A 12,159-nucleotide genomic window follows, 5' to 3' on the forward strand; every position below is an offset into this window, starting at 1 on the left:
GTTTGCAATTGCCTAAAACTTTTCCTTCGCCTGCAGTAAAGAAAATCATCTTCAATCCTAATTAAGTCACAAATCTCGAAAAGAAAAAAAATAGTTTTAAAACCTTCATTACGTAATGACGATTATAATTCACCCTTAACGATGCATGAACTAAAGTCAGCTAAGTCACTCATGGGCTGGAATAGCGGCACAACTCAAAAAATCATGCTTTGAGATAAGTGGGTTTAAAGTTTTCATTGCTAAGGAAAATGCATAAGAAATGCTTTAGTTTGCTTAAACGAAGATTACCTTCAAGTTGAATTATGAGTTGTGTATGCTGTATTGCTGCTGAAAAGAATTTCTATTTTCATATTTACACCTGTTCTTAGCCCAAAACACGTGTTTTTTTAGTTGTGCCACTATTGCAGCCCATGAGAGAATTATATGTAAAGAAACATCTCCAGGCGCTGATAAAATCCACAATAATATATTTAAGCATCTATCAGACTCACTCACTTATACGACTTTTCAATATAAAGTATGGTTAGAAAGACAGTTCTTTTCAGTTCGGCGCAAATCATATGTTGTTGCTGTCCCTAAGTCAGGAAAAGATTCCTAAAAATCCTTCAAATTATCGACCAATTGCTCTGACTAGCTGCCTGTTAAAACTTCTTGAACGCATTATAAATTCAAGATTAGTACACGCATTGGAATACCGAAAAATTTTATCCAATAAACAAAGTGACTTTCGCAAATGCAGCTCTACAGTTAACAACCTCATGCTTCTGGAAACAGATAATCGAGAGGTTTTTCTCAAGAGACATCTCGTAACCATATTTCTCGACATAGAGAAAGCTTACGACCGAACATGGCGATATGTAATTTTACGAGACCTTTTAAATTATAATATTGTCGGTAATATGTTTTATTTTATACAGAACTTTTTAACTAGCAGGACATTTCTAGTAAGAATAAATAATATTTTATCAGAGACTTTTATTCAAGAGGAAGAGTTGGCAGTGTTATCAGTATAACACTATTTCTAATAAAAAATAAATGAAATTCTATCTATACTGCCACCAACAGTAGATGGAAGATTATTTGCTGACGATCTTCAAATTTCTTATAAAGCCTCTCACATGCACGCAACTAAAAGACAATAGCAACATTCCATTAACAAACTATTGCAGTGAGCAGAATTAAATGGTTTTACCTTTTCAACGACTAAAATATTTTGTATGCATTTTATTTTGCGCTTCATCCTGACCCTGAACTTTAATAGTTCTCACATCCCAGTTTTAAGTGAGACAAGTTTTCTTGGTATGGTTTTAGACTCAAAATGAACTTTTAAACCCCATATTCCATATTTTAGAAAAGCTTGTAACGCAAAACAAAATTTACTGAAAGTTATTAAAAATTCATCTTATGGGGCAGATACAAATTCAATGTTAAAAATATAGCGAAATGTTATCTGATCTAAACTTTATGGCAGTATTGTTTACGGTTCTGCTAGCTCTAAAATATCTTGACACAATTCCCAACACAGGCACACAAATTGCCACAGGAGCATTCACAACCTCTTCAATTAAGAGTTTAAATGTACTATATCATGAACCATCCCTCTCTAAACAATGAAAGAATTTAAAACTATGTGGTGGAAGGGACTGAAATGGATGTAAACTTCAGTCTAGCCATTGGCCCAGTCTTTCGAATTCCAGAAGAGTTATCGATTTGGAGTATCCAAATGTAACATAAATGTGATTTGTTCTTACTTAACATAATCCAAATGTAACATAAATGATATTTGTACTTACTTAACAAGATCCAAATGTAACATAAATGTGATTCGTACTTACTTAACAAGAATGCAAAATGATGATATACAGGGGTGTCTTATGATGGGGATATTTACTCTTAATGGAAATAAGAAATGTTTCATTTGTTTGGCTCTCAGGTAAACAAAATAAGTCTTTTCACTTTTACTAACATTAAGAAATCCTTTTAAACAAAACCTTTAGGTATCAATTCTATGCAGAGTGAAATAGCACTTAAAACGAAAAAACGTAATAGCTTATGCTACTGATCTGATTCAGATCATTAGGCGTTCAGGGTTCTTTGAATTTCTTTTTTATTGAAAAATCCCCCCTTAAGTTTTCTAACAATACAAAAAATTTTTAATCACAAAAAAATATACATAGTCAAAAAGATATACATTAGATTTATATCAAAAATTGATATTTTGAATTTAAAGGTAGAGAAAAAGAGAAGAAGAAAAAATTTTTTTTAGGGTATATCTCTTTAAAAAATAGTCCTTTTTTATAATACTTTTTTAAATAGAAGAATAGTACCTATACACAAGAAAAACATAACTTAAAAAAGATTTTCGGCACTTTAAAAAAAAATCACAAACTTTTTGTGTTTAAAAAATAAATAAAACTAAACAAATTGGCAATCTGCATCTTTTAGTGATTTTTCGCTAGTAACTAGCTATTCGAAAAGAATGAGATTTACTTGTTGGTCGCTACTGAGAAGAGCAAGATCTTTTATCAATAATATTTTATTACAATAATCAAATTTTATGTACAAAAAATATCAAATAAGTCTTTTGACACACTTACAAGCTTTCAAAAAATTATTCTTGTTCATTAATATAACTTATTTTTATGTCAATGAAAACATAAAATTTAATGTCAAAAGTTTTTCTTTTTTTTGCACACCAATCATTGGGTATCACAAATTTGCCATTCAACAAGTAAAAAAAAAAGAAACACTAGGAAACCCTGCTCAAGTCTTGTGGCTCCATAGCAGAAACAGTCATAAAGAACTTAAAACTGCTCCAATGCACTTGCTAATTGAAGATGCAGTACCAATAGGTAACCAGGACAACCACCCAATTCCAAATCTCATACGTCTCTCAGACAGGATGCTATAAGTTGTAAGACATAAAATTACAGCAACTATATGAATGGTGTTTTCAGTAGAAATGTAAACAATAACAATCTCGAGCTGTATGCCTGCTCTAGTTCCGGTTAGAAAGAATGCAGCTGCTTACTACATGTTATTCTGCGAGGCGATATTTTCAAACGGATAATTTTGTTTTCAATAAAAGAAATAAATTAGAAATAATTTCTGAACTCAAATCTGCAGTATTTCATAAGATATTAATGTTATTATGTAATTCTGGTGAGTTTGAAGTGAAAATTTGTTTTAGTTATTTAGAGATATATTGTTAAAAAAGGTGACATGGTTGCTAGATTTTGAATAACTCGCTTTTTTGGAAGTTTTGATTTGGCCTCTTTCCATTTGTTTATTACTGTATGTTCGTGTTGTCGTCTCATGTTCTGTGTACCATCTAAAGTTAGTGTTAGCATATTGTTCAAGAAGCAAGATTAAGTTTAGTAAAAGTATTCAAATGCCACGTTTGCAAGAATCTAAACACAATGATTACGTTGTAAGCCAAATGGCTTTAAAATACACCGAAAACAGTAACTTGGAAGTATAAGCGGCATACGGCTTGCAGCGCCCCCTAGTGTCGAAAACACCATCCATAATCAAGTAGATTACAACACTCTGGATCTTAAGAGGCATGAAAAAGATAGTTCGGATTTATAATGGATTTTCGAGAAAAAGTTTTATCACAAACAAGTCTTAAACCTTCTCTCCTGTATGAAGAAGATTGTGTTTATTTAAAGTAGACATCTGTGTGAAAGATTTTCCACACACACTGCATGAATAAGGCTTCTCTCCAGTATGAACAACATAATGTTGATTTAAACTGGACATCTGCGTGAAAGATTTACCACAAAAACTGCACGAATAAGGCTTCTCTCCAGTATGAATAAGAGAGTGTACTTTTAAAATAGATTTTTTTGTGAAGGATTTATCACACATACTGCATGAATATGGTTTATTTTCAGAATGAAGTAAAGAGTGATTATTTAAATCAGATTTCCAGGAGAATTTTTTATCACATACACTGCATGAAAAAGCTTTCACTCCACTATGAACAACAGAGTGTTTATCTAAATTAGATTTCAGTGTAAAAGATTTATCGCACACACTACATAAATAAGGCTTCTCACCTGTGTGAAGAAGAGTATGTCTATTTAAACTAGATTTTACTGCAAAAGATTTATCACACTCATTGCATGCATAAGGCTTTACTCCAGTATGAACAAATGAGTGATTATTCAAATCGGATTTTCGAGGGAATGTTTTATCACACACACTGCAAGAATAAGGTTTATTTTCATTATGAACAAAAGAGTGATTATTCAAATGAGATTTTTGTGAGAATGTTTTTCCACACACAATGCATGAATAAGCTTTCTCTCCACTATGAACAAGAGAGTGCTTCATTAAGTGAGATTTCTGTGAGAATGTTTTATTACACACACTGCACGAATAAGCTTTCTCTCCACTATGAACTAGCACGTGTCTATTTAAACTAGATCTCTGCGTGAAAGATTTATTACACACATTGCATGTAAAAGGTTTCTCTCCGTTATGAACAAGGAAATGTGCATTCAAACTTTTTTTATGGGAGAAATATTTATCACACATATTGCATGAATAAGGTTTATTTCCCGTTTGAACAAGAGAATGTGCATTTAAATATATTTCACGAGGGAATGTTTTATCACACATATTGCATGGATAAGGGTCTCTGCACTATGAATAAAAGAGTATTAATATAAATGTGAAAGATTTATCCTATCCAGTATAAAAAGCATCTTTAATTAAATTAGATATATGAGCGAGAGTAATATCACACACACAGCATGAAAAAAAAAAACTTCTCTGCAGTATAAACACAACAATTTCTATTTATATGAGTTTTTAATGTGGATGTTTTAACACCAACACTAAATGAATGAAGCTTCTCTTTAGAGAGAAAAATTCAGTTTTTTACTTAAAGTATAATTATTCGTATTCTTGTCTTATACTGAGGAAATGTTTTTTTTAAAACTTAATTTTTTTTGAGAATGTTTTAAAACATGACTGCATCTTCAAAACATTTATAATAGTATGAATTCCATCTATAAAAAATATGTATTTTACAATTTATTCCGGAGTTAAAAAAATTCAGTGAATTATTGGTCTATTATATCCCACTCCTTTCGTACATAGAGGAGAATGATGTATGATGTAAACACAAAATGATAACAAGTTGCTCTTGTCGAAGAGAGCTATGGTGAGCCTTAAGCTACCCATTTTTGCCCGATAAAAGATTAGACTAGAGACATCAATAAATTCGAAAAAAGAGGGCAATTCTTTACTAGATGTCGCTACCATAGAATGTCGCATAAGCCTGTCATAGGAAAACACAAACTTTCCGCTATAATTTTCGTATGTATAATTAGAACATAACACTTGTTTTCACTTTCACCTTACTCAACTAAAAACGTTGCTACTCAAATATTTTATAAGTTTAGTAAAGACATTAATAATTATTTTTAGAACACCGACAACTAAAATTTCTGCAGAGACAAATTTCGAATTTGACTATACTAACAAAAACTAAAATCGGGGGCGCCGCGAATTTATATTTTCGAGAGCAGCTAAATTTTCATGAATGAAATTTCGAATTTGACAGAATAACTAATAAATATGAAATTCATTAGCACCAATAAAAAAAAATTCATTTTGAAGCTAATATTTTCATAATATGTCTTTTTTTTTCCCTACCAATATAATACTGGTTTAATAACTTATTTATTCTAGTCGATGAGCTGTTGTGAAGAAAAGGGGTTCGTTCCTCATTGGCGGCTTGAAGCCCATCCAGGCTCAGATCGATGGGTACCAGTTTGTCTGAGAAGTAAAGGATGCTTGTGAGCAGTGTTGAACACATACAGCCCTGAACCCCCTGACACACAAAGGGCTGTTGCGGAATGTTTTACTTTTATTCTATTTAATAAATAATTAACTGTTTGGTAAATAAACATAGTAAAAGAAGAAAATTAGGATCACATATTTTTTCACTATCCCATGAATCGAATAACAAATTATTTAGTAATCGGCAAATCTCGTCGAATACCGCATATAAATAAAGTAGGCCTTCTGAGAATCGTGCTTTAAAATGAAAGTATAATTTTAGTTGTCGATTTTAAAATAAGAATAACAAATTACTCATAAATAAAAGGTTTGCTGAACCCATTTAAAATATATTTATTTGTTGAATTTTAAGTAGATACGGATATAGTAAATGAAACTTAATGCCTAATTTTTCCAGTTCATATATATAATACAATAAATTATATAAAACCATCATTTAAATAGATTAAATAAAAATGATTATTTGAAAATTACTATAGATAAATCGCAGTTTGAATTAATTTTTACATTTTCTTCGTGTAGCATTGAAGAGATTTTGGAAATGCCTCATTCTCATTCTTTTCTCTTGAGATTTATTCAATGCCCCATTTCTTATGGCTTGGTACTTTTTTATAGGCTTTATATCAAGGATGGTAAAAAATGATAATCAAAAAATAATTTCATTGCTATAATGAACATTTAGATGGAATCCTATTACAGTCAAGAAATCTGAAAAAACATTTTCGTGGTTTTCCTTTGCTTGTATCGCAAAATTTAATTTGTTTTAATTTAATTTTGCATTAAATTGGTTACTGCTATGACTTTTATATATATGATTTTGCTCTGATATTTAAATTGCAAGTTAATTTGATTTCTGGGTTGTGCTAAAAATTAAAAATATAAGAAGAGTATTTCATAATAGCAGGAGACTTAATACAGAAAGAAAGGTTTAACTTGCAATTGATAATCTGAAAAGAAAATGTTTTCATTTTAAAGGAAGAAATTAACAGAAATGGAATTTATGGTGTTGTGATTTGTACCTATTTAAAGTATCTTTAAATTAAATTCATTATTATGCCATCATAGTAACTTAAACGTTTTTTTTTTTATTAATTATTTCTTATTTTCGTTTTTTTTTTGCTAGCAATTTTTCTTCATTTGTTTCTCAAATCTGAAGTAGAAAAAATCTGTCGTTGCCGCAATAATGTGTAGAGCTCGCTGTCGTGGTGGAGTTTCTGCTACTGGGTCTACGTGCAGTTTTCCAAGTATTCCCAAAAGTGGTGGGGAACTTTCAGAAATTTTGGATACCCAGAAAAAAAATTGATTTTGACTTTTCAGTGCTATCGACTTACACTTTTGTGTCGGATAAAGGAAGTAACATTGCATTTGCATTAAAGTTCTATAAAGTGTATGTTAAGTTGCATTTATCACTTGACTTGTTTAAAAGTGCTCTCTAACACAGCTTTCAATAACACTGTCAATTAATTCTCTCTTTCAAACTCCTCAATGGAATATTGTAAATTTCCTATTCTTATATATTTAATGAAATCAGTTGTCAGAGAATTAAAGAAAACTGTCCTCCTAGAATTTGACTAGGAGTGGTAAATACTTTCCCGCATATATATTTATGTATGTATATTAAGATATATCTTATCTTAATATTCTGAGATAAAAGAATGGATGGTAAATTGAAATGGAATTTATCGCTTCGAGGATATTGATAATAATGGAACTTGATTTTTTTAAAAAAACATTCGAAAATCAGCGATTGTTTTCACAAGATAAGAAACAGAACCTTCTTCGTACACTAACTCATAATGTTCATTAAAGTATTTAAAATAACGCTTTGCTGAGGACAGGAGGACAAAACAAATCTTACTGAATGATATGTTTATTACTTTTAAGTAAAAGAAATTTTAAAAAAATTAGTAAATAACATTGCAAAACTTTAGCATAACATTAGATTAACAACAAACAATATGAAATAATTGTATTCCTGTAAATAAATAAATAAAATAGAATATTTACAATAAGTTTTTGTCACTTTTCATTATAATGAATAATGCTACATACTAATAAGTTACAACTGATTTGGAAAGAAAGTAAAAATTTGATTTCAGCAACTGTGTATTCTTTTAATTTCTAAAAAGAATTTCCTTTAATAGATCATTGGAAAATAAATATTTCATTTTCAATTTAATTAATTTGCCTCTATATTCTTCTCACTCAGAGCTGAAATCAATATAATAGTTTTAAATCTGATCTCATATATCTTGAACCTTGCATTTATTAATCTTTTTCATTTATATATTTTCAAGGGTAGCAGAAGCCTCTTTCGATTTACAATACAATGGGGAAAAAAAGCAATTCCAAAAACAAATTAACACTAAAATAGAGACTTACTATTTAGTCAATACATTTTATTACAAAAAATAAATACTATGTAAAATATTCTTCAATTTTATTACTTTTAGATTTTTTAAATAAATGAACATCAAAAATAACATTTTTAAAAATTAACTACACAATGTAATCTAAAAACTCCAAGTTAAAAACATTATTAAATATATAGAAAAACATAATTCCACCTGAAATAAAGTTTCATTTTAAATGTTATAACAATTTCTGAATGCTGGTAGATAAAACATAGAGAAAATAGGAAAAAAAATTCATCTTGAATGAAAATATATAAAGAATGACCTGTGATATTGAGCCATGTATTGCACAGAAAATAAATTCTTTACCCATCTATTAATATACAAATTTATAATAAATCTAAATATTGATAAGCAAACCAAAGAACATACAAGGAATTATATCTAAAATATCAAGAATTTTAGGACTGACTAAACACTTGCATCAAGGAAACGTAGCTATGTAATTTGACACTTAGAGTTTCAATTCCTCCTTCCGTTAATAATAAAATTTCAAGTTTGGTTTAATTTTACCTACATAAATCTGTCAACATGCTTTTTATTTTAATGATGAAAAATTATGGGTCACACTTTCTCGTGCATTTGATACATATATTTATTTAAGTATTTGATTTCCTATAGTGTGTAAACAGAACCACTAAAACAGATAATAAAATACAGTTCTTAATTTAGTTGCTATTTAATGAAAGGCACAGAGAAAGATAAAAAATTTACAGAAGTAGAGCTTTATAAAAAAATTTATGAGGCCCTGATTCATGGCAATTAGTGACTAATATTGATGTTTGCTGTGCTCCATTCCTTATAAGTTTAAAAAAAATTCTAAATACAGTTCATTATTTTTCAAATCCATGTAATCTTTTATTTCGTCACAATTACATATTAACAACAAAATAATTGCATATAACTATATTAAAAACATACATTTTATAAGTAAAATTTTCTTTGTTTCATATAAAAAATATCAACTTTAAAAAAAAATGTTGAATAAACAGCAATCACAGGTGTTTGCAGGCGGAACAAACAAGAGGCAAATCTTCCTATTTTCATAAAAATGTACACATTTTTTTACATTAATTTTAAGCACTACTAAAAAAAAAAAATTTTTTTTTTTTAAACTTTATATAGATAATAACTAACCTAAGCATGAAAAGCAATAATCACTATGTTTCTAGGATTTCTGTACAGGAGAACTTCTCTTAGAAAATCAATATAATAGAAAAATAGTATGTATAAATACATTTTTGATCTTTCATGAAGCAAGCATTTTAAGTGCATAATTTCCCCTTTCTAGAGGCCTGCACTTGAATGAAAAGATTTACACTCAATCCTTGATCTGTGATTTTATGATTCTTATCTTGTATCCAACTGATGAAAATGAAACTGATGAATGTTGTGACATTGAAATGCACATAGGTTTTATTTTAATAAATTTTTACTTTTTGTGATTACTTTTTTGCACAATGTTTAAATATAAAATGAACTAGAGAAAAATTTAATTTTAAATAGATTTCTGTGTGAAAAGCTTATGATACACATAACACAAATGATTATTTTTTATCTAGAATGAATGCGAGAGTGTGTATTTAAATTGGATTTTTGTGTGAAACTTTTATTGCACACATTACATGAATAAGGCTTTTCTCCAGTATGAACACGAGAATGTTTATTCAAATAAATCTTCCATGAAAACGTCTTACCACAGACATTGCATGAGTAAGGTTTCTCACCAGTATGAACAAGAGAGTGTACATTCAATTGAGTTTTTCGATAGAAAGATTTTTCGCACAAATTGCATGAATAAGGTTTTTCACCAGTATGAACAGGATAATGGTTTTTTAAATCAGTTTTCCTTGAGAATTTTTTACCACAAAAATAGCATGAATAAAGTTTCTCTCCGCTATGAATAAGAAAGTGTTGATTTAAATTTGCTGTATTTGTAAAAGTTTTATCACACTCACTGCATGAATAAGGCTTCTCTCCAGTATGAAGTAGAGAGTGTTGAATTATGCTAGACTTCTGCTTAAAAGATTTGTCACACACACTGCATGTATAAGGTTTCGCACCAGTATGAACAAGAGAGTGGGTATTTAATTGAGTTTTTCGAGCAAAAGATTTTTCGCATAAATTACATGAAAAAGGCTTCTCTCCAGTGTGCACAAGATAGTGATTTTTTAAATCAGTTTTCCTTGAGAATTTTTTACCACAAAAACTGCAGGAATGAAGTTTCTCTCCACTATGAACTAGAAGGTGTTGATTTAAATTTGCTTTATTAATAAAAGATTTATCACACTCACAGCATGAAAAAGGCTTCTCTCCAGTATGAAGAATAGAATGTTGAATTAAAGTAGACTTTTGTGTATAAGATTTATCACACACAGTGCATGAATAAGGCTTTGCTCCTAAATGAAAACGAACATGTTTATTTAAATTAGACTTCCTTGTGAAAGATTTATCACACAGACTACATGAATATGGTATTTCTCCAGTATGAACAATATAATGATCTTTTAAGCTTCTTTTATGCATGAAACGTTTATCACACACACTGCATGAATAAAGTTTCTCTCCACTATTAGCACAAGAATGTTCATCTAAAACAGCATTCGGCAAGAGTCTTTGATCAGACACACTGCATGAATAAGGTTTCTTCTCACTATGAACAAGAGAATGCACATCTAAATTAGCTTTCTGTGAGATTCTTTTATTAAAGTCACTGCATGAATGTTTCTCTTTAGTGTGAATATAATATATTTCATTGCACTTATTTGCATTAAAATTTTCACTCATGCTGCATGAATAAAAATTTTTATTAGTGTGAACAAGTGGAAGTTTGACGAAACGTAATTTCTGTATGGATGTTTCAAACAGCATTAACAAGAATTATTACAGTATGAAATAGAGTGATTATAAAATCGTGATTTCTTTTTTTCAGATTTATTTGCATGTGCAGTCTGAAAAGGGCTTCTTCTTTGATGAGGACAATTGTATAAATGTCATGTCAGCCAACAACATGAATATATTTGCTAATTAAAAAAATCTCTGTGAACAAAATAACCTTCTCGCAATTATAAATGATATAGAACAATTTCAGATGTAGATGGTCAAATTATCACCCCCTTTATTCAATGCACAACAGAAAAAGATTTGTAACGATACAATTAGGAATCATAAAAAAATAGATGCAATTAAAACCATTAAAATCAAACAGAGAATTGGTTTTTCATATTTTAACACTCATAACCAAACTTATCTACGTTTGTTTACATTTTGGCAAATTCTGGTGGCCATGGCCTGGCCAAGGTATTGGCCTTCTGATACGTTAAACACTGTCTATTTTTGTTCAATAGCATAATCGTCGAAGAGTGTAAAATTTCAGGGCCATTCTCACTGTATGCAAAAAAACGTGTATGCGATAGAAAAATTGATTTGTTAATTTCTTCATTGGTTTATCTAGTTCACTGATCAGGTTTTGGTTATCCTAAAAAATCCCATAAACCAAACCAAAATTCTTGAGCATCTCCATGACGGGTCTATTTCTTTTTTTAAAATTTCGAGTATTCGAATAGGGGTGTGGGGTGTAAATATGTGTAGGGTGTAAATATTTGGTTGTAGATATGTTTTAAGACCTGTCAACTCTTTTGTTTATATATATATATTTTTTTTTACTTCCTATCATTTTAGTAAATTTACCAATTAATTTGAGCTATTTTAAAAACGTGTATCTAAAATGTTTTATAATTTTCACTAATTTATCTGACTTTATTCATGCTTCTTACATAACTTTTTCATTTGTTTTAAAATTCTCATAATTATTTACAATTAATAAGTTGTCTCAATATTATAAAAAAAATTGATTTAATATAATATACATATTTTAAGAAAAATTAAACATAAATTAGAAATAACTTTTTCCAAATAATAAAATTCACAA

General features: G+C 29.3%; 2 protein-coding genes across 2 annotated transcripts; both read right to left on the minus strand.

Annotated features, from left to right (window-relative positions):
• Positions 1-2,520: 2,520 nt before the first annotated feature.
• LOC147803472 (uncharacterized) lies at positions 2,521-5,194 on the minus strand. The gene has a single exon (XM_087151167.1). It carries the CDS (start codon positions 4,624-4,626, stop codon positions 3,628-3,630), a length of 999 nt encoding a protein of 332 aa, XP_087007293.1. The 5' UTR covers positions 4,627-5,194; the 3' UTR covers positions 2,521-3,627.
• A 3,043-nt stretch (positions 5,195-8,237) lies between these two features.
• On the minus strand, positions 8,238-11,557 carry LOC147803473 (uncharacterized). Its single transcript, XM_087151168.1, has one exon. The coding sequence runs from the start codon at positions 11,097-11,099 to the stop codon at positions 9,783-9,785; it is 1,317 nt and encodes a 438-aa protein (XP_087007294.1). The 5' UTR covers positions 11,100-11,557; the 3' UTR covers positions 8,238-9,782.
• Positions 11,558-12,159: the final 602 nt, after the last annotated feature.

Source organism: Parasteatoda tepidariorum, chromosome 9 (assembly GCF_982258835.1).
Source record: "Parasteatoda tepidariorum strain Cologne lab strain chromosome 9, Ptep-v5.0, whole genome shotgun sequence".
Lineage (NCBI taxonomy): Eukaryota > Metazoa > Arthropoda > Arachnida > Araneae > Theridiidae > Parasteatoda > Parasteatoda tepidariorum.

Bases quoted from the DNA above. Each gene is read 5' to 3' on its own strand.
- LOC147803472 (XM_087151167.1), bottom strand. From the start codon at position 4,626: ATGTGTGATAAAACATTCCCTCGTGAAATATATTTAAATGCACATTCT.
- LOC147803473 (XM_087151168.1), bottom strand. From the start codon at position 11,099: ATGCTGTTTGAAACATCCATACAGAAATTACGTTTCGTCAAACTTCCA.